At 55.7% G+C, this 25,658-nt stretch overlaps 3 protein-coding genes across 9 annotated transcripts in view; all 3 read left to right on the top strand.

Annotated features, from left to right (window-relative positions):
* Window positions 1-4,482, top strand: part of NOL12 (nucleolar protein 12) — a 4,794-nt gene extending 312 nt beyond the window's left edge. Inside the window, exons 1-6 of one of the 6 annotated variants that reach the window (XM_015559851.1) lie at window positions 10-223; window positions 1,127-1,232; window positions 1,497-1,545; window positions 2,063-2,205; window positions 3,625-3,722; window positions 4,118-4,482. In XM_015559851.1, coding sequence (XP_015415337.1) covers window positions 177-223; window positions 1,127-1,232; window positions 1,497-1,545; window positions 2,063-2,205; window positions 3,625-3,722; window positions 4,118-4,283 — 609 coding nt within the window. In that variant the 5' untranslated portion in view covers window positions 10-176 and the 3' untranslated portion in view covers window positions 4,284-4,482. Of the gene's footprint in view, window positions 1-9; window positions 260-287; window positions 459-1,126; window positions 1,233-1,496; window positions 1,546-2,062; window positions 2,206-3,624; window positions 3,723-4,117 lie in introns of those variants that run through there. The other 5 variants (XM_015559850.1, XM_015559852.1, XM_015559853.1 and 2 more) reach the window with 5 other exon arrangements.
* A 4,315-nt stretch (window positions 4,483-8,797) lies between these two features.
* On the top strand, window positions 8,798-10,351 carry LOC107182079. The gene is made up of 2 exons (XM_015559848.1): window positions 8,798-9,342; window positions 10,236-10,351. Exons 1-2 carry the CDS (start codon window positions 8,812-8,814, stop codon window positions 10,347-10,349), a joined length of 645 nt encoding a protein of 214 aa, XP_015415334.1. The 5' UTR covers window positions 8,798-8,811; the 3' UTR covers window positions 10,350-10,351.
* The window catches only part of TRIOBP (TRIO and F-actin binding protein), a 55,345-nt gene continuing 39,971 nt past the window's right edge, over window positions 10,285-25,658 (top strand). For both annotated transcript variants that reach the window (XM_015559847.1, XM_006757420.2), the window contains exons 1-5: window positions 10,285-10,473; window positions 14,880-15,019; window positions 16,328-16,520; window positions 17,522-17,687; window positions 23,187-25,536. In XM_015559847.1, the coding sequence (XP_015415333.1) occupies window positions 10,360-10,473; window positions 14,880-15,019; window positions 16,328-16,520; window positions 17,522-17,687; window positions 23,187-25,536 (2,963 nt within the window). In that variant the 5' untranslated portion in view covers window positions 10,285-10,359. The remainder of the gene's footprint in view (window positions 10,474-14,879; window positions 15,020-16,327; window positions 16,521-17,521; window positions 17,688-23,186; window positions 25,537-25,658) is intronic.

Below are 25,658 nucleotides of genomic sequence, written 5' to 3'. Positions count from 1 at the left end.
GGCCTGAGCAATGGAGCCGCTCGCCCCGCCCCGCCCTCCCTTAGCTCTTCTCCGCGCCCCAAACCACCCAGCTTCTTAGAGCCGGGAGTTCGGGTTTCGGAGCAATGGCTGCGACATCCCTAGCCCAGCCGGCCGCCCCGCATGCAATGTTCTCAGATGTTGAAGATAAACGATAAATGAATGACACGCGTAGCTTGAGCTCATTTATTCGCTCACCAGACATGTACTCACTCCTACATGTGTGCCACCTTAGCATAGGGTAGTGGGTCATGGAAAAACCTAGTGTGGGGGCCCAGAATGGATGAGAATAGTGCCGTCGTTACTCCAGAGCCGGGAAGGGGCTGAGCTCAGATGGAGGGAGGGAAGCGCTGGGGCATCCACAGGCCTGCACGGATGGAGGGGTCCAGCGGGCAAATGCCCTGGGGAAAGGCGGTGTTGGTCCAGCAGAAAGTGCAGAGGTCCGAGTAAGGCTGGCCTGAAAGTCCTGCTGGAAGTGGCTCAATTCACCGGGGAATGGAATTGGGCAGTATAGACGGTCCGCCTGTTTGGGTTCAAAGGCCCGCAGCCCACACCCATCACTGTCTTTGTTTCTTGAAGCTGGAAGCCCCGGAGGGTAGTGGGTAGAAAGAGGCACCATCTCCCTCTTTTTCTTACCTTCCCCTCTGTGACCTTGGGAAGTAACCCAGCCTCTCTGCCCCAGTGACCCCGTCTGTAAGACAGGGATTGGTACCCACGGCACAGGTGGTTGTGAGGATTACATGAGTTCACAGGTACGTTTTGGGAATGGTGCCTGGCACACTGTGGGTGCAATTTTTTATTTATTTTTTATTTTTTTAAATATATATCTTACTGATTTTTTACAGAGAGGAAGGGAGAGGGATATAGAGTTAGAAATATCGATGAGGGAGAAACATCGATCAGCTGTCTCCTGCACACCTCCTACTGGGGTTGTGCCTGCAACCAAGGTACCTGCCCTTGACCGGAATCGACCCCGGGACCCTTGAGTCCGCAGGCCGACGCTCTATCCACTGAGCCACACCGGTTAGGACTGAGGGTGCACTTTAGCTGTTTTTGGAGCAAGCCTTTATTCCTTGTCTCTCCTGACTCTCCCTTGTCTCTCCTGTAGGGAGTACCTGACAGGCTTCCACAAGCGGAAGGTGGAGCGGAAGAAGGCAGCCATAGAGGAGATCAAGCAGCGGCTCAAGAAGGAGCAGAAGAAGCTCCGGGAGGAGGTGCAGAGGGGAGGGTGGGAGAGTCTCACCCCAGGGGACCTGCAGCCTCGGATGCCTGAATGGGGCATCTGCAGGGGTGAGGGGAGGCGTGAGCAGGCCTGGGAAGCATTTGTACAGGTAGAGACACCGTGGGCCCAGGTCTGGGGAAGGTTTAGGATGGGATCTGGTCTTTCACTCACTCACCCTGGAGGTGAGCAGTGCCCCTGCCTGAGGTGGGGTTGGACAGCCATCATACTCACTGTGTTCCCTCCTTTTTGGTTTCAGCGCCACCAAGAATACCTGAAAATGCTGGCAGAGAGGGAGGAGGCACTGGGTAAGTCCCATCCTTGGAGAATAGCCAACAGGCCTGGAGTTGTTAATCCCTTGGTGGGTGGGAGGATAGGGGTGCCGGGGCTGCACGGAAGCTGACTTCCTTAACTCTGAGGGTCTTGGTGATGACCCCGGGGACAGGAGTGGTCCTTGGGTACCTCTGAATGTGAGTGGCTTGGAGACACGGAGGAGACCCTACCTCTTGGTAAACCAATTCTGAGCAGACAGCCCAGTTTCTGAGAGCTGGAGGAACTGGGGGTAGAGGGAAAGGGGCAGCAGCTCCTGTGTCACACTGCGCCTGTCCTTGGTGGGAACCATGTGGTCTGAGGGTTTCCTGGAACACAAAAGGGGGAATTGGATAACTTATAGCATTTGTTGACAGGCCAGGCGCTGGAGCCAGTGACCTCCCAGCTATTCTCCTACAGAGTAGAAGGAGCATTGCACTCCGGGACCGGGAGGGGCTGGGGCCTGGTTAATTATGCCCTAGTGTTGGGGCTCAGTTCTGTGCTCACCCTGAACAGAGGAGGCGGACGAACTGGACCGGCTGGTGACGGCAAAGACAGAGTCAGTGCAGTATGACCACCCCAACCACACAGTCACCGTGACCACCATCAGTGACCTGGACCTCTCAGGGGCCCGGCTGCTCGGACTTTCCCCGTCTGATGTGAGTCACTCCCAGCCCTGGTCCATGTCATGGAGATTCCAGTGCAAAGGGTTCTTTCCCTCTGGGCCCGGACAGAACCCTGGAGTCTGGGGCTTCACAGGCGAACTCCACCACTGAGCGGCTTGGGGAGCTTGGGCTTCTCTTTGCTTTGCCTCTTCCTTTCATCAGTACATTGAGGCTCGCTAATGGCAGCACCTGCCTGGTGGGATTTCTGTGAGGTTAAAAGCGGAGAACCCATTAGAAGCACTGAAGATAGCTGTTTACTGTGGTCACTCCATGGCATGGTAACAGCAATAATAATAATACGGCACATCTGAGTGCACGGACAGTGAGTTTTCAACCTGTGGGCTGTGAGTTATTAGCAGGCTTCTAAGAGCACTAAAAAGAAAGGAAGGAGGAAGTAGCCCTGGCCGGTGTAGCTCAGTTGGTTGGAGCGTTGTCCCATACACCAGAAGGTTGCCGATTTGATTCCAGGTCAAGGCACATACCTAGGCTGCAGGTTTGTTCCCAGTTGGGCAACCAGTTGATGTTTCTCACATCGATGTCTCTCTTTCTCTACCATCCTCTCTCTCTAAAATCAATAAACACATCCTCGGGTGAGAATTAAAAAAAAAAAAAAGAATAGAATTATCATTGAATATCGGAAAGCATCTCAGTAAGTTAGTTTCAGTTAGAGTCTGTCTGTCTGGGTTGTGTAGGAATTTGTGTACATGTATATAGTAGGTCCTCAGGTTACGTCGGAGATCCGTTCCTGCAACACGACAGAACGTGATTTTTGTGATAAGTCAGAACCCACCTACATAAGCACCTACGTCACTCATATGGAGCACATACACAGCAGTAATGAAGTGAAACAGTGAAAAAATTTCAAAGAAAGAAAACAATTCCCGACCTTTACTTGTGGTAAATAAATAATAAAAAACATAAAGTACGTACGTCAAAATGACGGAACTTTTTTTTTTTAATAAATAAATGGGAGATGGCGATGTAACCACAAAACACCGTACGTTGAGTCCGATGTAACCCGAGGACTGTCTGTACACAGTCACAGGTAGACCACATTTCCTATCATGGGCTACACTGTGCTTAAGTCCTGGAGCCACTGCCTTGCCACGTCTTATTATCCACCTTCTATTTCGTGCTCCATCTCCTGAAAGGTCTGATGCAAAGACAAGTTTTGTCCCCGTTTTAGAGTTCTTCCATCTGTGAGTGCTGCGTGCCCACTGGAAACTGAGGCAGCGGAGGACTCTGAAATACAGCTCTCCCTGCGTAATTCCTGCTCCAGGGCATACAGAGCCTTCCCTGAGCCCCAGCCCAGGCCTGGGAGGTGGCGAATCGCGCCCCCACTTGATAGAGCCACGATTGCCTGGCCTCCCAGTCCACTGCTGGCTGTGACGATCTTTGTCCTGTGTTCTTTAGCAAGGGGCCGGGCCTGGGCCTGAGGAGGAGGTGTCAGCCATGGAGAAGCCGACCAAAGCCTTACCCAGGAAGTCCAGAGAGCCCCTGCTGTCCCAGCGGTGAGCCCGGCCTGTCCTCCCTCTGAGCCTGCTCTGCATGGCTGCCCGGGTGATCTGGCCAGCAGCGCCACCGCCCGCTGGCTCGGGGAGTGCTGTGGGTGGGGCAGGGATGGGGCCTCATGTGGTCCTCAGCTTCTCATTGTCCCCTATCCCACTCCAAGAACGGCCGACCCTGGAAGCCCTTCGTACCTGGGGTAAAGACCTTTCTCTCTCTGAGCTGAGGAGCTGGCCGCCCTCTGGGTCAGAGCAGGCTGCCTTTGGAATGGACTTGGTACTCCCGCTATCGAGGGCTTGTCCTGACTTCCCCTTCATGAGCTGGGCTGTCAGTCAACCCCCACACCACCTTTCGCTTACGCCCTGTCCCCCAAGCCTCACTGCCTGCCACCCTCCCGCAGGATCTCCTCTCTCACGGCATCACTGCATGCACACAACCGCAAAAAAGTCAAGAAGAAACATCCTCGACGAGCCCAGGACTCTACCAAGAAGCCCCCGAGTGCCACCCGTACCAGCAAGACCCAGCGCCGCCGGCTGACCGGCAAAGCCCGGCACAGCGGAGAGTGAGCCCGAGAACCAGGCCAGGCCCCAGCCCGGGCTGCAAGGACCTGTCCCGCCTCTGCTTAGCTGTCCCCATAACCCAGCCTGCACTGACACCCAGAAGAAGCGGGCAGCTGAGAACTGGCCTCCCTCAGGAGGTACCTTCTGAGCCACATTTGGAGCAGCTTCCTAAATGTATACACCACTGGGCCTTCCTCAGATTTTCAAAACTGAGTGCACTGTGGTTTGTCCTTGGCCCCAATGCCATGCACCAAGGGTAGGCTGCTGGGGTGGTGGGCGCGGTCAGAGATTGGGTCCATGCTCACCCGCCAGCGCGTTTCCCTGTGGGGGTGAAGAGGCAGCGTCAGGTGTAGGCCCCCAGACTGGGGTGCAGACCAGCATAACCACTGCTGGAACCTAGAGTCCACCTGCTGCTCTGGAAAGGGGGCAGCTGGGGGGGTGAGCAGTGCCAGGCTTGCCCTTTACTAGCTGAGACTTGCAGTCTGTCCCTTCTCCTTGGTCTTCTTTGTCTCCTCAGCTGAAATTGAAATGGTGGGAGCAGATGACTCTTGGAGCATCCCCCACCCCCAAACAGGCAGCTTCTCAGGTGCTAGGAGTGAATAACCTTTTTAAAGGAAAATGCATCTTGTCTGAAAGTGTGGCCCTTTCCGAGCAGACCCCTCGGGAGTCCAGCTGGTGTTCTACGAGGCTTCACACCCCTTCCAGGCCTTCTGACTTGGCCTCCGAGCTGATGAAAGCCGCCCTTGTTCCTGCTTGTTAGTGACGCCCTCACATACCCTGCTGTTCCCCTGACCAAGAAGGTAGAGGAAGCCAGAGCACTGTCGAGCATCGTTGACTCTCCCCTAACCACTTACTGGTGATTCCGAGCTGGGGCACAGGGGTTTTGTGTTGCACCCTGGTCGGGACCCTAACACTAGGACTGAGAGGGGAGTGAGATGTGCTCCCATCCCCAGTGAAGTTCATGACTAGTGAGAGATGGTCACGGTGACAGGAGCTGTGATGGGAGCACAGCTGCAAGGTTTGTAGCCTTTGGAATATAGGAGACGCCTGGAGGAGAGGGAATTGAAGTCTGTGGGACAGGCCTTCCCCCTACTCCTCCCAGGGAAGGCATTCCAGGAGCAGCCACACCCCACCATTGGGCAGGCTCAGGAACAGTGGCTGTGTTAGGCTGCACCGGGGGGTGGGCAGGTGCTTTCCCATGTCGCCATCAACACCGCTCTGGTGATACCTGATGCAGTTCTGAAGGCCACACCTGGGCATGGGAACGCGCAGTTCAGGGCTGCTGGCCAGGAGGCCTCGTGACCTGCTTCTCGGCTCCTTCCACCCGCTCCTCTTGTTGCCTTCTGGTTGTCCCCTGCTGTGCTTGGGTCAGGTGACTCAGTCCCACTTGGTTGCCTCCGTCCAGGGCAGAGCCTGCTCCCAGGCTTAAGGCTGTTCTGGTGTTCCACCCATGGTAGCGGAATGTGACCCCAGCCCTCACAGGCCCTGTGAGCAGGAACAGCGAGGCCTGGGGCATCAGTGGACACCAGAGTGGATTTGAATATGGGCCCTGCCACTTGACCACTATCTGAGCTCCTCACTCTGCTAACCTCCCTGGGCCTGTTCCCATGTGTAGGATGATAGGAGACACCTACCTCCTAGTCCTGCCCTAAGGCTAAAAGGAGACCTGCGTGTGGACCAGTTCTCAGCACTGTGTTCTCCGATGCTCCTTCAGTGCGTGTGCAGTTGCTGCTGACGGCTGAGGCATCTGACCTGGGTCTCTTCCCATCCCCAGTGACATGGGGTCATGTATAACTTGTACCTACAACGGCGATTCTCATCGCTCTTATGTGTGCCACTGGTTCCTCCAGCAGACCCAGGACATTGAGGCCCGTGGCTGTGCTAGTCCTAGTGTCAGCTGTGGTGCAGTCAGAACCCTCTGGAGAACTGGTCTTCTCCCAGGAGCGCCTCTCGCCATGCCTACCTTTGGTTCTTTACTCCTGCTGCCCCCCATCTCCTGGGCCCTGTGGGTTGAGGCCTCTAGCAGCTTTATCAAGTCATGAGTCTCCAAAGCGGTCAGTAAAAGTAAGCCTGGCCGCTTTGGATCATACTGTGCAAGGTGACCACGGGCGGAGCCAGCCCTCGTGACCCTTCTAGAGACTCGTGCCTTCCTGTCCCTGCTCCATTGGGCCACACTCCCCTGCATCTCCATGTTGCCTGCCAGAGCATGTGATTCTCCACCAGGCCTGTGGGCAAGGAGAGCTGGGATGACCATTTCCACTTGGCTGAGAGGACGCTGAGGCTCATTGGGGTATAGCAGGAACAGAGCCTATCCAGCTTCCCCAGTTCTCTGAAGAGGGGTGTCCCAGCCACAGGAAGTGGCATGAGCGAAGGTGGAGATAAGCAGAATTCAGAGAATACAAAGGGGATGTGAGGCTGGGACCAAATGGTGATGCTTCCTTGCCTGCCACCACTGCACCCTTAGCCCTGAGCCATTCCACAGAGGGCGCAACTAGGCAGCTCCAGAGCTGGGAAGAGAGCTCAGCACAACCCACCAACCTGCCCCTGACTCTCCTCTCTCCCTTCTTTCCGCTCCAACCTCTGCATCTGTCCTCTCAGCTGAAAACTCTCTTCCCAGGTCCTGCATGCTCACTGCCCCATCTTCTCCAGGTCTTCGCTCAAATGTCACCTTTCTCAGTGCGGCCTTCCCTGACCATGCCAGCCACATCCACCCCCTCCCTGCTTCATTTTTCTCCTTTGTCCTCATCACCGGCCAGCACACTCCATATATTGCTTATTTACCTAGTTTGTGGTCTGTTTGTCTCCACTGAAGTATAAGCATTACGAAAGCAGGAGATTTGATCTTTTGTTCACTGATGTATCCTCAGTACACACAACTGACAAAGGTAGGGGCTTCATAAGTATTTAATGAATTTGTCAGGAGGGCCACTGTGAGTTGGCTTCAAGTTTTACTGATGGGTGGGAGCTAGAGGGCTGGCATCATATCCGAGCTTCAAACTCAAACCGAGTGCCTATCCCCACCGTAGGCTCAGCGAGGTCAAGGAACTTTCTCACAGTCACACAGCCAGGGAGTGCCAGAGCCAGATATTGAACACAAATCTCACTATTCCCTGTTTTGCTTACAGTAATTGGGACCAAACAGAAAGCCCATTATTCGTGTTATGAGGCTGTATCTTCGCCTGTTCCATCCTGGGCCAGAATGACCTGTTCAGAGGCTGTCTCCCACTGGGCAGTGGGCTCCTCTCAGAAGGAGCCACATTTTGTTCATGGTACCATCTTCCCAGTACCCAGCTCAGCATGCTAGGTCCGTACATGTGGATGTCTGGATTGTGAGGATGCTCTGTGGACCACAGTAGAGGCAGACATCCAGGGCTTTAGTCGTGCCTCTGCCACTGTGTGACACTGGAAAGTTAGTTAATTTCTCTGATCTTCAGTTGCTATGAAATGAAGATCTTTGTACTTAATCCTTCACACTGTTATGTCTTCATAACTGTGGAGATTTGGACCAGGAGCTGCCACATGGTGCAGAATAAAAGTTAGCCTTTTAAAAAAATGTTTTTATTAATTTGAGAGAGAGAGAGGAAGGGGGAGAGTGAGAGAGAGAGAGAAACATCAGTTGATTGCTTCCTGCAAGCACTCACAACCTGGACATGTGTGCTGACTGGGAAGTGAACAGGTGACCTTTCAGACCAACTGAGCCACACTGGCTAGAGCAAAATGTTAGACTTTTTATTTTGTTAAATGTGTTTTATTGATTTCAGAGAGGAAGGGAGAGAGAGAGATAGCAACATCAATGATGAGAGAATCATTGATATCTGGGCTCAAGCCCACAACCCGGGACGGGAATCAAACCCAGGACCCTTCAGTCCCCAGGCGGACACTTTATCACTGAGCCAAACCAGGTGGGGTGAAAATGTTAGACTTTTTAAAAGGTGAGAGCTGTGCATGTGAGTGAACGTCGCATTAGTGGAAATGTGCAAATAGAGGTCGAAAACCCTTGGGTATTTAATTTTATCCTCACAGGTAATATTACTAGCCCCCTTTTATAAATTAGAAAACTGAGGCACAGAGAGGTTAAGACTCTAGCCCAAGGTCTAGGCAGAAACCAGGTTAGCGGACTGTAAGGGGAACGAACCAAAGGGGAAGATCATGAGGAGCCATGGAGGATCCAGACCTGGTTGCTCAGGCTTAACGTGCAGTGGGTCCCGCGCTCAGAGGCATCTGGGCACCGCCCGCCTCCGCCCCGCCCCTTGTCCTCGGATTGTCCAATCGCACAGTCTTCATGTAAATAAAGAACCTAGAGAGAGCCTATGAGAGGGCGGCAGAGGCGTGGTCTTCCTCCTCCTCCCGGGCAATGTTCTGATTCATTGTTAAAATAAAGAGGCTGTGACCTCCGTACCCAACCCTGGCACCCCCTTGTGCGTGGAAACTCGAGCCGAGGTTAGTTCTGCGCATTGGAAAGGGTGGAGGGGAGGAGGGTAAGCGGGAAAAGGTAGAGAGTGAGGATATGGGGAGGGACTGGGGGACTGGCTGCATGGAGAGAGGTCTAGGGGTCCATTCTCCGGGTGGGGCATCCGTGTCCTCTGCAGGTTTTTCATTGTTATATCCGCATCTAAACTGCACTTCAGAGAAGGATTCTGCCGATTGGTTGCGGGTGGGGGAGGAGGAAGCGGGAGCAGTGAGGAGGACATGGAGTAGAGTCCTCTACATCCGCCCCCAGGCAAATGAGCAGCAGTCTCCATCCCAGGAGATACTCCTTTATGTGGTCAAACGGAAAGAACTGCCGGGCTGGCGGGACCAAGTCCCTCCTGGTCCACCACTGGGAGCTGGGAGCAGCGATGCTGGGAGGAGAGCCCAGAGAGGATCAGAGACCCCACCGGGGGTCAGTGGGTGCCCCACCCTCCTCCCCACAGACCGTGCCCTGCTGCCTCCCAGGTCTGATGATGGAGAAGCCAAGAACCTTCGCCCTGGCTGCCCCAGCGGAGGACATGAAACTCCCCAGCTCTCGGGTGAGATTGGCAAGGAAGGCCTGATCCCCTGGGACGCTGTGGAGGAAATTCTCCAGGTGAGGAAAGTACTGGGCAGTGACTTGGGGTACCATAGGGGCAGGTGTGTTTGGGAATATGGATTCCTCTCGCCCCCACTCCCTCCTGGGGCTCTGTGTGGGTTAAGAGGGCATCTTCAAGTCACTCTTCTGTTGGGGCTCCCCCTCCCACCCCCCATCCTAGGGCATGACAATGGAGCTCCCAGGGGCACAGAAGGGACAGCCACAGGCACAAGTCAGAACACCAGGGTTCCTCTTTGGCCAGGCCCTGCCACAATCTTGCTGTGTGACTTTAGGTTGTCACTTTTGTTTATGACTTTGTCCTCAACTCTGAAAAGACCTAGCTGGCCTTTTGCCGCCCAGGATTCCCCAAAGGACCTGTGTGGGTTGGCAGGGTGATCCCATGCCCTTCACTTCCACCTTGTGTGTGTGTTTGGGGGTGGGGGCTGCGGGGGAGGTACACAGACCTGGGTTTGAATCCAGTTCAGCCACTGGGGCCTTGCAAGTTATGGAGAGAGAGTGAGCCTTCCTTGCTTCATCTGAAACTGACATGAATTTTACCCACAATGCAGGATAATTGTAGGGCACGGGCACTCCAACTTTGGGGTGCATGAGTACCCTAGGAGACTTGTTTAAAATGCACACCCCTAGGCCTCACCTCCAGAGAGATTCTGAGTAGGCGGATCTGGGGAGAGACCTGGGAATATGCATTTTATAAACAGCTCTACTGAGTCTAGCAGGGTCCTCGGAACACACTCGGAGCAACACTGCAGTAAGGACTAGGAAGCACGTGTCAAGTGCTTGGCAGAGTGCCTGGTGCTTAGTAGGTGCTTAATGGGTGTTTGTTGAGTGAATACATGAACAGATGGATACACGGATGAATAACCTTATTTCCTTGGTCTTTGTCTGTCCAGGGGCAGGCTGGGGCTGGGGTCCGGGTACACTACTGGCCAGTCACCTGGTCCTCACCTCCCTGCTCCATTCTTCCCGGGCCCCACCAGTGGATTGCAGGAGCTGCGCTGGCCTGACTCACCCAGTATGGAGGGGGAGGCTGGGAACGCCTCCTGCGCACACTGTGAGGCCAATGTGCTTGCCCAGAGCTGCTGTCAAAACTGCTTCCACCCTGAGGAGGCCTACAGAGCAAGGCACCAGGTGGGCTGGCGCTCCTGAGTGGTCGGGTGGTTTGGGATGGGGGAGTCCGTGACAGGCTGGGGCCTGACTGGGACACTCACTTGCAGTTGAACCCAGACACTGGCTTCCCTCCTGGGCAGAGCCTCAGTTTTTCCATCTGTTCAATGAAGTAGTGGGACCGTGTGAATGTTTCCCGAATGCCAGGCATTCTCCCGATTTTATGGGTTTGTGTTTTGTTTGTTTGTTTTTTTGCCATTGCCTCAAGTAATCTATTACATACCTTATTCTTTAAATCAACTCCCTTTTTCGACTTCCACTAAAGCAGAACTTTACATCACCACCACAAATAGAAAACTAGAACCATATCCTTTACATAAAAGGTTAAAAAGAAGGAAAGAGAAAGATGAAAAGCAGAAGTGTCTTTAAATTCTAACTAGAGAATTTGTTGGCCAAAGGTTCTGAACCTGAGTCCTGCTGTCTGTTAAAAAGGGAGGTTGGGGGGAAGGGGGGAGGTTGGCAGGTGCTAGAGAGATGTTCAAGATACCCCAGCAGCCACTGCAAAGGTTCTCCTTGAAGGTGTTGAAGGACTGAAGCATTTTCTCACTTTGGGAACCATCTGGGGTCAAGTCCCCGCATACATAAACCCAGAGCTCCTGGTCCACATGCTATGAGAGGCGTGGGACCCTGATTCTCCATGGGCCCGTCAGCCTTGGTGCATCATGGGCCTGTCATTCCCACAGGGCCTGGGGCTCCTCTTAGGCCTGGCAGCCAGCACCACGCAGGGGGTTAGGCTCCAAAAGTGGCCAATATCAGTGAGTCATTGTTCAGCTTTGGAGCCACACGGCCAGCGTTCCAGTGCCAGGTTTGCCATTTCCCCGCCGTGTGACCTTGGGTCATTTACCCTCTGGCTTCACTCTCCTAAAGAGTAAAGGCAGCAAGGCTCCTCACTCAGGGCATCTGGCACTGCTTAGCCTCAGTCACGTGGCTAATTCAATACGCCTTAGTTTCCCCTCCCTCCTTCCTGATCAGGCAAACCAACCTGGGGGATTCCTTTTTGCCCGTCCTGATACCTGTAGTAACAGCTCCCCTCCCCGCAAGTTTAGGGAACAATGGCTGGAAAGCTCAGTGAGTCCATCCCCATGCAAATCACCTTCTCCTAATGGGCGGGGAGATGGCAAGTCAGGAACAGGAGAAGAAATTTTGATTCAGACAGGTTTGGGTTCTAGGGTTAGTCCCTCCACTTCCCAGCTGAGACGGGCCAGTTCACATGTTCACACATATTGAATAGGTGCTTCACATGTGCCAGGCATGATGCTAGATGCTGGGGAAACAGTGATAAGTAACACAGACACAGTCCCTGGTTCATGGGGCTTGCAAACTAGCAGGAGAAATGGAAACTAACTAATCGTGCCAAGAATTATGGTTGTGGTAAAGGTAGTAAGGAATAGCAAGTGGCATGAGGATCAATGATTGGTTTCTCCAAGGAAATGACATTTCAGCTGGTTGGTAAAGGCTATGTGGGGACATTGGCCAGTGAAGTTAGGGGAAGAGGAGAGGAAGGGAACAGTAGGTGCAAAGGCCCTGAGGCAGAAAGGAGGAGGCACGTTGGAGGATGGAGAGAGGCCACCAAGAGGGAGAGGCTCAGGAACTCCAGGACAGTGTTGGAGCATGAGGTGGGGGCTGGTCTCCCGGGCTTCCTGGGGCCTTGTAGACATGCTGACTTCCAACTTCTTCCTGAGAGACACGGGAGCCACTGAAGGTTTTAAGTGGGAGTGATGTGATCAGATTTGCATTTTCCAAAGTCACTTTGACTGCAGGACAGAGAATGGAGTGCAGGGAGTGAGAGTAAATCAAGGTGACCAGTGAGGAAACGGTGTTACGCCTGCCAAAGATGATGGAGACTTTGAGATGGAGAGAAATGGACACATTTCAGAACTAATTGAACAGGGGAATCTAAAGGATTTGGTCCCTGAGGCATGTGGAGGGGTGAAACATGGCTGACTTCTAAGTTATTTCCTGAGGCAGGTACTTGGGATAGGAAATCCATCGGGAGTGCTTGGGGGCGGTGAGTGAGAGGTGCCTGTGGGCCACACTGTAGATGAGGGAAGTTACTGAGTTATAGAGCTGAGGAGCCAGACCTCAGTGGGAGATAAAGCCTCTCGAATCATGAGGGTCTGACACTGATGAAAAGTCTTGCTCATGGATAAGTGGTTTCAAACCTGTAGAGCCACAAAATCTGTGTTTCAGAAGCATCCCCCAGCCTGGATGGGGTTGTGTGGGGCCGGGCTGGAGCCTTAGTTAACCTGGGCTCCAGCTCTTCCCTGGGGCCTGGAAAGATATCTCTTGCCGGTGGAAATAATTCTGACATCTTTACCTTGGAATATGCAGGAGTGGCCCAGGCCCCTCCCCGAAGCTTGTTCTGGCTCCACTGGGATCCCAGCTCTGGATCTGCCTCTACTCTGTTCTCAGCTGAGTCCCACAGGCCGGGGGAGGGCTTATCCCTGGAAATCACATGCCTTGAGCAGGTCACGGCCAGGTTCTGGATGGAGGGAGGGAGCCTCGCTGGGAGGGTCGTGCTGTGTGCCAGGTACTGCACATCCCTTTTTAAAGTATTCCTATGTGTGTTTAACATTCTATCGATTCAACACGAATAAAATTCTATTTCATCTTTATACGTTACCTATTATATTTAAGATGTACAGACTAGACAATGTTCTAAGCCCCTTACAAATATTAACTCCTTTCATTCTCACAGCACCCCTAGGAGGTGGGTCCTCTTATCATCCCGGTTTTATAGATGAGAAAACCAGGCTCAGAGAGGGGAAGCCACAGGCTGAGGTCACCTAGCTGGGAAGTGGAGGTGCCAGGATTGGGCTTGATGTCTGTCTGAGGCCAGAGCCTGTGCTGACCCGCCAGACAGGAAATCAGAGCCAGGGACTGGCTGCTGGGCTGCTCAAGTGGGCGATGGGTATGATGGGGGCTGGGGGTAAGAGCAGAGAGGAAGTGCCATGCCTGGCTGGGGTCCTATTGGGCTCAGCTGGGCTCGGACCCCTTGGCAATGCCCAGCAAGCTGCTCCCGCCTCATTCATGCTGCGAGGTCCCTGGGGTGGCCCAGGCGCCAGGCCGGGCTGTGGATCTGACACCTCCCGCTACGAGCTCTGATCAGAATCAGGCTCCAGGGCAGGGGGCGAAACTGAACCCAGACGGGCTCCTCTGGCTTGGATGGCATGGCAGACACCCTAGCCCCACTCCTTGGCCTTGCCCAGGACCTGCCAGGGGCCACCTTCTTGGAACCCAGAGAGTCTGTGCCCACCCCAGGGTTGTGTCCAAGCTGTGGCCTCAGCCCTGAGCTCTGGGCTCCAGGGTCCCCAGGGAGCCCAGGCCCAGGCCCCCGCCCTGCCAGCTCTCAGGTGAGCTGTGGGGATCAGGTTCCTGTGGTTTCATGTCCTGCATTGTTCTTGGCTGGGCCCCGGCTTATGAAACAGTAATGAGGGGCCCCTGCTCCCGCAGCCGGCCCCTCTAAGGTTTCTGCTGCCTCGGCCGCCGCCGCCACGGCCCAGAGTCGGCGCCTGGGAGGGCCGCAGCGTGGGGGCCTGAGCCGGAGCCCCCCGGGGACGAGGGTGCTGACAGCCGCCAGCCGCCACCGCCGGAGCCCGCCATCCAGGTAACCCGAGAGGAGGCGGGGTGCAGGGTGCTGTGGCCGCTGTCTCCCACCATCAGGGGAGGGCCTTGCCACCCCGGGAGGTGGGGAGGAATGGGGGGGCCTTCCCGGAGGTGAGCAGCCGTTCCCCCTGGGTGAGCCCAGCACCAGCCTTCACAGGTGTGGCCTCATTGAGGGCGGAGGGAGAGAGAAGCCAGCCGTCAGCTCAGGGCCTTGCCTCCACCCTGGGGCCCCCTGCCCTCCTTCAGTGGGCAAATCTCTCCATGAGGCCTTCTTTCCCCATCTCCTCCCTCAGACAGCCTCTTCCTCCCTCCCTCTGCAGGCTGGCTTAACCCTTCCCCACCCTCCTTCCTCCTCCTTTCCAGCTACAGAAAACTCTCTGGTCCCTTCTGTGCACGTCATGTCCCCAGGCACACACACCAACATATATAAAGAAACTTGCATGCACTTATGCAAACATGCACTAGTGTACCCCCCGGCCTTGCATACACATGCATGCACGTGTGCACAGCTGCACACACACAGGCCTTTATACGCTCACATACCTGTACACACGTGTGCATGCACACACTGTACCTCGGTCTGCCCTCAGCCTGGATCCCCAGGGGCGCTTCCAGCCTGATGGACAGCTCTCCTGAGAAGTCTGAGATCCTAGGAGGAGATGCCTGGAGACTTCCACACCGCCTGGTGTGGGGAGGGGCCGCGCAGGGGGAGGGGAACCCCCACGTGGGCCATGAGGTGCCTCCTCTCTGCAACTCTGTCCCAGGAGCCCGGGAGCCCTCCAGGTGCGGAGGCACCCTACTGCGACCTGCCCCGCCGCCCGCCTGCATCTGAGGACCTGCACAGAGCCTCAGCCTCTGGGTGCCAGTCTGTGGTGGGCTTTGGCCTTGGGCCAGAGTCCGAGAGGTGGGTAGAGCCCCAGGGCCTGGGGAGGGGCTCCCTGGGGTAGCCCTCACTTACCCCACCCCACACCCCTTCACAATGGCAGCGTCTGTCTATGGTGGCTGCTGGCGTGGGTCACATGGCCAGTCCATACTGCTGGGCACACGGGCATGTTCCTGGGGCCCTAGCTCGGCTTTATTCCAGGGTGCAGAGCACCCACGCACCCACCCTGCCCTGGGCATGGCTCACAGCCTGCTTACATTTCCTTGTTCCCTTTGCACAGCTTTAAAAAATTAAACAGGTTTACCACCCACCTGTCTGACTGTGCATGGCTCCAGGCTCTGGGATTCCCTCCACCCCCATCCTGAGCTGCACTGAAGTCCCTTTGGGGCTGAGGGGCTTTGGGAGGGCATGGCTGAGGGTCTAGAAACCTGGGGTCCTGATTCTGCTTCATCCCTGTTGGGCTGTGGGACCTTGGGCAAGTTATTCCCTCGCTCTGTGCCTCAGTTTCCCCATTTGAAAAATAAGAACTGAATCAAACCAGCATTGCTTTGGGAACATGTGTTCCTCACAGGTAGACATTTTCTAAAAAACCAAAAGCTCTGCCATCAACTAGTTTCAGGAAGTCTGGGATCCACAGAGTTGGATGTCTTTCTTGCAGGACTTGTCAAAGCCTGTAGTTTGCAGACATGCACTGTGCTTCTGAAGCGGGGAGATAGACGTGTGTAGCATGTCCCAAAGTTATTTGACTGCAGGCCTCTTTCTTGGGGGTCAACACCCCTTTCTATCCTGTAGGCCAATCCGTGGGCCACTCTTTGGGGATACTGCCAGCTCTAAGCCTGCTAAGGCCTGTGGCCACCCTCGCTGGCTTCCCCTAAGCAGGGCTTTCTCTGCAGCGCCCTCCGTTGGCATCCAGACTGGTGCCCCTGCCACTGCCCCCTGGAGCTCTGCTGCCTCTCAGAGCCCCCCATTAGCTCAGCACAGTTATGTCTGGGCTTCCTGAGCTCGGGTCCCCACTGCTGCTCCAGTGACGGAGGGTCGAGGCTGGCGCCACAGCCCTGGTTCAAAGTGCAGCGCTGCCCTTTTCTAGTTCTGTGATCTTGGCCAGTCCCTGGGCCTCTCTGAGCCTCAGTTTCTTCATCTGTAAAATGGGAATCATTACACTCATTTCAAAGAGAGGCTGTTGTAGCTAAACCAGGCAGACATAGAGAGCCCTGGTGTCAGCTCCCTCTTCCCCTGTAAGGTGAGGTGTGTGTGTACCTGGATGGGGGTGTTACTTCTTAATTCCCATAACTTTTGGGGGAAAAGTCATGTGTCTGTCTCCTCTCTCAGGAGGCCGGCGACAGGGCTCCCTGCGGAGGGCCCCTCAGGCACCCCCAGGAGCAGGAGCTGGGACTCCGAGGCAGTGCCCTATCTGGAGGGCCCAGCCTCCTCCCTGTGCAGCTTCGACGAGGGCCCCGACTCTGGCACCAGCCCCAGCCCTGACTGTGACGCCCCTGATGATACCAGCAACTCGTCCTCTGTGGTGAGCTGGGGGCGGAAGGCTGAGAGCACGAACAGATCACCCCTCTGTGCCAGCCCCGAACTCCCAGAGGAGGGCTGGGCCTCACACCAGGGACCTGGGCCAAGGGCCCCTGGAGGCCTAGTGGGTCAGGCTGCCCGATCACCCCACCTGGGAGAGGTAGGGGCGGGTGCAGGAGGGCCGGGCTCTGCCTATGAAATAATGGAGGAAGGAGTTTTGGTTGATGGGCACTGCATGTGAATCACCAATGGGCTCAGGTTGCCAAAAATTCTCAGGTCACAGGTCACAGAGGGCCAGGAGGTTGGGTGTTTTGTCCAGAGCAAGGATGGGTTGGTCCTGGCCCTGCCTTGGTTACACACCACTGCACCCTATGACCAGTGCTGGCAGAGGACAGAGGGAAGGGAGTAGGCTGGGCCGTTTCCCTGAGAGAAGAAGGGAATCAGGAACTTCCTGGGCATTCACCCCCCAAAGGGCCTCCCCAGGGTAGAAGAGGCAGACTGTCTGTGAGACCTCCAGGAGGACGTGACAGGGAAGTGGTGAGGCGGCCAGCCCGGGCTCAGGAAGGCTCACCACCTGCTTTATGGCTCTGTTTGGGGGCAAGAAAACTGAGACTCAGAGAAGGAAGCTATTTAGTGGAAGCCGTGCATCTGGGAAATGGTAGGGCGAGGCTTGAAACGACTTCTCTCTGGATCATGGGGTTGTCTCTGGGGCGGGGACGGCTATGCCAAGGCCCTCCTGCCACATGGTGTTCCCTGGGTTCAAGTCCCCTCCCACGTAAACCATTTCCCAGCTGTGTGATTCGGGCAAGTTCTTGGCTCCACAGGCTGCCTCCCTCAGGAGTTGATTCCAGATGAGTTGAGTTGACACCTAACAGCCCAGCATAGTGTTGGGTATGCAGTAGGTGCCCTTTCAATGCCAGGTCCTTTCCTTCCTTCTACCCATCTCATGCTGGGGGTCTCTCTTCTTAACCTCCAAGCACACTTTCTCCTCTCCTTCCCTGGCAGGACTGGGACGTTGTCAAAAGGCAGGAGGAGGCCCCCGGCGGGGACGAGATCACCGAGATGATCCCTCGGAAGCTGCAGGAGGGGTCGAGAGCTGACAGCACCCAAAGGGCTCCGTCCGTCCTCACCCGGTCCCCCGTGGGAGGAGACACTGCGAGCCGGAAGGAGGGTGAGTCCTTCTGCCGGACCAGGTTGGTTCCTGTGACTGGATGGAGTGATTGCCAGGGGCCACCGGGGTCCCTGGGCATGTCTCACTTTGCTGGCTGAAGTCCTAATAATAGTAACAGTCTCATCTAATGATGGAGCAGGCATGCATCCATGCAACCTGCTTTACACACATCTCCTGCAATTGGTGGGCTAGATCTTCAGGTTGCAAGCGACAAAGTAGCTGAGTAAAAAGTCAAGGGGGAGCCTGACCAGCATGGCTCAGTGATTGAGTGTTGACCTACGAATCAGGAGGTCATATTTCAAGTTCCCAGTTTTGGGCTCGATCCCCAGTGTGGGGCGTGCAGGAGGCAGCCGATCAATGATTCTCTCTCATCATTGATGTTTCTATCTCTCTCTCCCTCTTCCTTCCTCTCTGAAATCAATTAAAAAATAGATTTTTTTAAAAAAAGTCTAGGGGGAGATGACTTCAGGCATAGCTGGATCCAGGTGCAAACAGTATCAGAAATCTGGCCTCTGCTCCGCTTTCTTCTGTGGTGGCTTCATTCTCAGCCAGACCCTCCCCCATAGTGACATGATGAGCAGCAGCAGTGCCAGGCTGTGTCCTACTTGCTTATCAACTTCCACAAACAGAAGGGACAGTCTTCCCAACAGATGTAGCTAAAGTCCTAGGAAGGCTTCTCCAGGGGACCCAGCTTGGGTCATGTGCCCAATCGGGGGATCAGGGGTAGGGTCAGCCCCCTGCACAAACCTCATGGCTTGAGAGTGGGGAAGAGGAGGTGGCTCAAAGGAAGTCAGGGTGGTGTTCCCAAGGGAAGGGGCAAGGCTGCTGGTCAGGCCAAGCCCAGAGAGTCACGTGACGCTGGCTCCCACAGCTCGGGCCCTCCCATCACTGCTGCACTGTGTTGCTCCTGATCTGCATTTCCCGCATCGTCAGGGTTCGGGGATATGGGCCCGAGCATCCAGGTCCTACCCTGGTGGGCAGGCCTGGCTTCCTATGGCTCCTGTAGCATCCAATCATCAAACATGCCAGTGCTAACTATGCACAAACTTGGTACCAGACATTGGGTGTTCAGGAGGAATTACCCGGTCCCTGCCCAGACAGCTCGTCCCCCAGTACAGCAGCCCAGGACGGAGGAGGAGCAGAAGCGCGTGCCCTGCTGTGAGCAAAGGGCTGTGTGGGAAGTGGGGGCAGAGGACAAACAGCTTCCTTCCAGCCAGGGAGGGACTCAGAGGAGTGGCTCCTGGACGTGGTGCTCTGGCTGAGGAAACAGCCTGGCCACGGCTTGGAGGTGTGAATGGGGAGTGCTCTGGAAGGTGCAGCTAGAGCACAATTGCTCAGACCACCCTGGGCCAAGGAGTTTGGACTCACTTCTCGAAGGAGTAGGGAGCCAAGGGAGGATTTGGAGGAGAGGAGTGATATGCTTGGACCTGTGCCTAAAGAAATTCACCAGGGCTAAGCGTGAAGGATGGAGCAGGACGAGGCTGAGAAACCAGTAAAGGGACCGTTGCAGCCACTGTAGTGATAACTGATTCAGGCAGGAATCACCAGCTGATGCTAAATTCCTGGGTGAAAGGTGGTTGGGGAACAGGATAGTCACACGATCTCAAAGTGTCACCCCTCAGATTACACATCGATTACAGAGGGAAAAGGCACCCTTAGGATGGGAAGATCTGGCAGATCTTCCTTAACCGAGTGGCCGCTCACATCCCAGCGGGGGCAGAGCGGCGTCAGGTGCCCCCATGTGATGCACGGGGGGGTCACAGCATCCTTTCCAAGTCTTCTGGCTAAAAGTGCACCTCCTCATCTGGTCCCACCACAATCTCAGACAGACCCAATTTGCGGGACTGTTTGCAAAATAACTGGCAGGACTCTTTAAAAAAATTTGTTTTAATGATTGATTTGGAGAGAGGGGGGAGGGGGGGAGAGAAACATCATCGGTTGCCTCCCATATGCTCCCCGACCAAGAATAGAACTCGAAACCTTTTGGTCCATGGGACGACACTTCAACCAGGTGAGCCACCTGGCCAGGGCTGACAGGACTCTATGAAAGACGGAAAGGCCTGGGGAACTATTCTCAAATAAAAGAGGCTACAGAGACAGAAGCAAATGCCCGTGGGATCCTGGAGTGGAGCAAGGATAGGAAAAGTTATAACTATGGAAGACATTATTGTGACAGCCAGGGAGTTTGAATATGAAGTGCATGTTAGATAACAGTTTCAGACCCACACTGTATTTCCTGAGTGCGGTGATGGGAGGAAATGGTCCTTGCTCATAGGAGATGCATTAGGGGAGCATAGGGGGTGAAGTGTCATGAGGTCTTCAACTCTCACATGTTCAACAAGACAGAGAGATAGACACCGGTAGGTGACAGGTAGGTAGGTAGGCAGATGCGTGGATAAAGCAGATGAGACAAACTGTTAACAGCTGGTCACTCTGGATGAAGAATTGCTCTCTGGGTGATGGACGCACCACTCCTGTAACCCCTCCGTAGCCCGTTGCAATTGTCCAGGGGAGAGATGGAGAAACCTGAATTAGGGCGGTGGCTGTGGGTGAGGAGGGGACAGAGAAGGAGAGAGGTTTAGGAGGTGGGCTTGATGGGACTGGGGACAGGAGAACACACGGTCCCAGCTACTGGTCTGGGTGTCTGTGTGGACAGCGATGCCTTTCACTGACCATGGAGAACTGGGGAGGAGGTGCAAGCAGTGTGGGCTGAGGTGGATCCAGAGCCTGGGAAGAGGTGTAGATTCAGGGGAGAGGTGTAGATTCAGGGTAGAGGTGTAGATGCAGGGGAGAGGTGTAGATTCAGGGTAGAGGTGTAGATGCAGGGGAGAGGTGTAGATTCAGGGTAGAGGTGTAGATGCAGGGGAGAGGTGTAGATTCAGGGTAGAGGTGTAGATGCAGGGGAGAGGTGTAGATTCAGGGTAGAGGTGTAGATGCAGGGGAGAGGTGTAGATTCAGGGTAGAGGTGTAGATGCAGGGGAGAGGTGTAGATTCAGGGTAGAGGTGTAGATGCAGGGGAGAGGTGTAGATTCAGGGTAGAGGTGTAGATGCAGGGGAGAGGTGTAGATTCAGGGTAGAGGTGTAGATGCAGGGGAGAGGTGTAGATTCAGGGTAGAGGTGTAGATGCAGGGGAGAGGTGTAGATTCAGGGTAGAGGTGTAGATGCAGGGGAGAGGTGTAGATTCAGGGTAGAGGTGTAGATGCAGGGGAGAGGTGTAGATTCAGGGTAGAGGTGTAGATGCAGGGGAGAGGTGTAGATTCAGGGTAGAGGTGTAGATGCAGGGGAGAGGTGTAGATTCAGGGTAGAGGTGTAGATGCAGGGGAGAGGTGTAGATTCAGGGTAGAGGTGTAGATGCAGGGGAGAGGTGTAGATTCAGGGTAGAGGTGTAGATGCAGGGGAGAGGTGTAGATTCAGGGTAGAGGTGTAGATGCAGGGGAGAGGTGTAGATTCAGGGTAGAGGTGTAGATGCAGGGGAGAGGTGTAGATTCAGGGTAGAGGTGTAGATGCAGGGGAGAGGTGTAGATTCAGGGTAGAGGTGTAGATGCAGGGGAGAGGTGTAGATTCAGGGTAGAGGTGTAGATGCAGGGGAGAGGTGTAGATTCAGGGTAGAGGTGTAGATGCAGGGGAGAGGTGTAGATTCAGGGTAGAGGTGTAGATGCAGGGGAGAGGTGTAGATTCAGGGTAGAGGTGTAGATGCAGGGGAGAGGTGTAGATTCAGGGTAGAGGTGTAGATGCAGGGGAGAGGTGTAGATTCAGGGTAGAGGTGTAGATGCAGGGGAGAGGTGTAGATTCAGGGTAGAGGTGTAGATGCAGGGGAGAGGTGTAGATTCAGGGTAGAGGTGTAGATTCAGGGGAGAGGTGTAGATTCAGGGTAGAGGTGTAGATTCAGGGGAGAGGTGTAGATTCAGGGTAGAGGTGTAGATGCAGGGGAGAGGTGTAGATTCAGGGAAGAGGTGTAGAGTCAGTTGCTCAGTGATGGGTCAGGACCATTCTCTGGCTACTCCTCTGCTGATGCCTCTTCCTCCTCTCGACCTTCAAATATGGATGCCCCAAAGCCTGGTCCTGGGCTCCCTTCTCTCCTCCCTCTGACAACTTGACAACATCTGGCTGTCAACGCTATCTGGATAAATCGGCATCTCCTGGGTTCACACCTCTGGCTTTGATCTCTCCCCTGGCCTCTATCTAGTTCATTGTACAACTGACCTCTTCACTGGGGTGTAGGATAGCACCTCACACTCAACACAGCTTCTTCATTTCACTCATTCGATAAGTATTTATCAAGCACCTACTGTGTGCCAGGCCCTGTCTTTGTGCTAGAGAGCCAGAGGGGAGAGGACAGACAAGACCCAGTCCCTGGAGCTGGCCCTCCAGCGGAGAGAAGCTGACAGAAAACAAACAGGAAGCCAGAGCAGAGAGCGGCAACTGCTTTTGGGAGAATTAAGACAGGAAACGATGAGAGTGACTGGCCAGGTGGACAGGGAGGGCCTAGGGCAGTGATGGCGAACCTATGACACGCGAACTCATTTTTTCGGTTGATTTTTCTTTGTTAAATGGCATTTAAATATATAAAATAAATATCAAAAATAGAAGTCTTTGTTTTACTATGGTTGCAAATATCAAAAATTTCTGTATGTGACACGGCACCAGAGTTAAGTTAGGGTTTTTCAAAATGCTGACATGCAGGGCTCAAAGGGTTCGCCATCACTGGCCTAGGGGGAGGGGGAGTGGCATTGTGGCTGAGGTCTGAGTTCACAAGCAGAAGGAACAACCAGTACAGAGGCCCTAAGGAGTGGACGGAGATGCTGGGTTCGAGGAGCAGAGGAAAATGGGTGGAGAGGAGGCCACCAGCCACGTAACTCTCCCACCAAACCTGTTTCTCCTGCAGTCTGCTCTGTGTCACCACCCGCCCAGCAGCTGGGCCCCAAATCCTGATTCCTTTCTTCCTTCACCCTTTTGACCTCCAGCAGCTCTGCTCAGCGCTGCCTTCAAAACACACCTCCCATCTGTCCCCGTCTTGTCTCTACCATAACCCCCGGCCAAGCCACCACGGCTCCGGCTCCGCTGGCCGGCGTTATTGCCAGAGCCCGCAACCTCTCCTGCTCCTGCTGGCCCCTTCAGCCCATCCCCCCCACAGCAGCTGGCGCCATCTTTTAAAACATTAATCAGATCTTGTCACCTCACCGCCCCATCCCCCTGCCCTGTCCCCTCAGGCCCTGGGGACACTGTGGTGAGAATAACACATGGAGACCCAGCGCCTCCCTGGTGTGAATGGGTGACAGGCACCTTCTGTGGGGGAACCTCCTCTCTGACCTGCTGATCAAAGGCAGTCACCTCCTCTGTCCGCCTGGTGGCAGGGGCCCAAATTGCAGGCAGGGTGCCAAGGCCCAGGAGGAATTAGCCAAATCCAAGATGCTAGGAACTCCCTGACATCCCTCATGGGACATCCCTCAGTTTGCAAAGCACACTCTCCCTCACCGTGCATTGCCTCTTCTCTCTTAGACCCGGGTGGTGGGAGCCGAAGCGCCGGGCAGCACTGGGCAAAGCTCCGGGGAGAAAGTGGGCACTTCTTGGAGCGGCACCGGGCTTCCTCTGCGACACCACAGAGCGGACCTCGAAGTACCACCCCCCAGGCTTCCTCTCTCCATCGCTCTGCCCAAAGGGACGCTGCCCAGACGGCTTCCGTACAACTTGATGCCCCCCGAGCTTCCTCTCCCTCCCAAGCAGCCCAACGGGACACCCCCAGAACCTCGTCCACCCAACAGGACACCCGCAGGGCTTCTTCCACACAGCAGAGCACCCCCAGAACGGCCTCGCCCTCAAGAATCACCCAACGGGATAGTTCCAGAACCTCGTCCACCCAACGGAGCAATCCTCGAGTTTCCTCTTCCCCCAGAGCCGCCCAACAGGACAACTCCAAAACCTCTTCTACCCAACAGGACAACCCTCAGACTTCTTTTTCTGCATGTACTTCTCAACAGGAAAACTCCAGAACATCCTGTGCCCAGAGGGACAACCCCAGAGGCCCCTCTCCCAACCGGACCACCCAGCGGGAAAGCTCCAGAACTTCCTGTGCCCAGAGGGACAACCCCAGAGGCCCCTCTCCCAACCGGACCACCCAGCGGGAAAACTCCAGAACTTCCTGTGCCCAAAAGGACAACCCCAGAGGCCCCTCTCCCAACCGGACCACCCAGCGGGAAAACTCCAGAACTTCCTGTGCCCCACGGGACAACCCCAGAGGCTCCTCTCCCAACCGGACCACCCAGCGGGAAAACTCTAGAACATCCTGTGCCCAGAGGGACAACCCCAGAGGCCCCTCTCCCAACCGGACCACCCAGCGGGAAAACTCCAGAACTTCCTGTGCCCCACGGGACAACCCCAGAGGCTCCTCTCCCAACCGGACCACCCAGCGGGAAAACTCTAGAACATCCTGTACTCAGCAGAACACCCCCAGAACCTCTTCCACCCAACGGAACAACCCGCAGTCCTCTTCCTTCCGGCGGGACCACCCCGGGAGCTCCTCCCCTCAGTGCTGCACCCCAAAGAACAATCCTGGGCCATCATCTCCCCATCGCTCCACCCAGCGGAATAACCCCAGGAATCCTTCTCCCCATCGTACTAACAAAGACATCCCCTGGGCCTCCTTTCCCCTCCGGCCCACCCAGAGCGATGGTCCCCGGACCTCCTCCCCATCCCGCTCCAAGCAGAGCGAGGTTCCCTGGGCCTCTATCGCCCTTCGGCCAACCCAAACTGACAGGCCTCAGACCTCATCTCCCACCAAACCAGCTCAGCGCGACTCCCCCCAGGCCTCCTCGGGCCCTCCCCAGCACAACTCACCAGCCCGGGCCTCTTCTTCCTCGCACAACCCCGGCCCCCACAGCACCCCCCGGACTCCCACGCCTCTGTACCTCACCCGAGGGGCATCCCAGACCTCTTTCGAGTCCTCCCAGCCTCCCTGGGCCGTGTGCATTGGACACCGGGATGCCCCCCGAGCCTCTTCGCCTCCTCGCTATTTGCAATATGACCCGTTTCCCTTCTTCCCAGATCCCCACGCCTCTGAGAGTGAATCCACTCACCACGAGCCGCCCTATATCCCCCCGGCCGTGTGCATCGGCCACCGCGATGCTCCCCGGGCCTCCTCACCCCCTCGCCACACCCAGTTCGACCCCTTCCCCTTCCTCCCGGACACATCAGATGCTGAGAACCAGTCGCCCCAGCATGACCCTCCCCAGTTCCCCCCGCCTGTGTGTATCGGATACCGCGATGCACCCCGGGCCTCCTCCCCTCCGCGCCAGGCCCCTGAGCCCTCCCTCCTGTTCCAGGATTTCCCCAGGGCCAGCACCGAGAGCCTTGTCCCCTCCACAGACTCCCTGCATGAGCCCCCCCACATCCCCACCCCTGTGTGCATTGGGCACCGAGATGCACCCTACTTCACGTCCCCCCCACGCCAGGCCCCCGAGCCCTCCCTCTTCTTTCAGGACCCCCCTGGGACTAGTATGGAGAGCCTGGCCCCCTCCACGGACTCTCTGCATGGCTCCCCAATGCTGCCCCCCCAAGTGTGCATCGGGCACCGGGATGCACCTCGAGCCTCCTCCCCACCCCGCCACCCACCCAGTGACCTAGCCCTCCTGGCACCCTCACCTCCTCCAGGCAGCTCAGGGGGCTCCCGGGGCTCAGCACCCCCTGGGGAGACCAGGCACAACTTGGAGAGGGAGGAGTACACCGTGCTGGCTGACCTGCCCCCACCCAGGAGGCTGGCACAGAGGGAGCCAGGGTCCCAGGGCAGCAACGGGGGCCGAACCCGCAGCCCTGGCCGCGCAGAGGTGGAGCGCCTCTTCGGGCAAGAGCGCAGGTGAGCCCAGGGTGGGGTCAGCCAGGTGGGCTGGGGAGGAGCCTGGGCAGCAGGACAGGTGGAAGGTTCAAGGCTTAGGTTGCCGGATGGAAAGGGTTGTCCCCTGCCCTGCCACCTACTGG

The sequence above is a fragment of the Myotis davidii genome, unplaced genomic scaffold (genome assembly GCF_000327345.1).
Source record: "Myotis davidii unplaced genomic scaffold, ASM32734v1 scaffold514, whole genome shotgun sequence".
Lineage (NCBI taxonomy): Eukaryota > Metazoa > Chordata > Mammalia > Chiroptera > Vespertilionidae > Myotis > Myotis davidii.
The sequence above is the reverse complement of the archived record's forward strand: the minus strand, read 5'-3'. Positions and strand labels throughout refer to the sequence as shown.

Coding starts and splice junctions, on each gene's coding strand:
- LOC107182079 (XM_015559848.1), top strand. CDS start 8,812: ATGGAGAGAGGTCTAGGGGTCCATTCTCCGGGTGGGGCATCCGTGTCC. Junction 9,343..10,235: donor CTGTGGAGGAAATTCTCCAG/GTGAGGAAAGTA, acceptor TTGTCTGTCCAG/GGGCAGGCTGGGGCTGGGGT.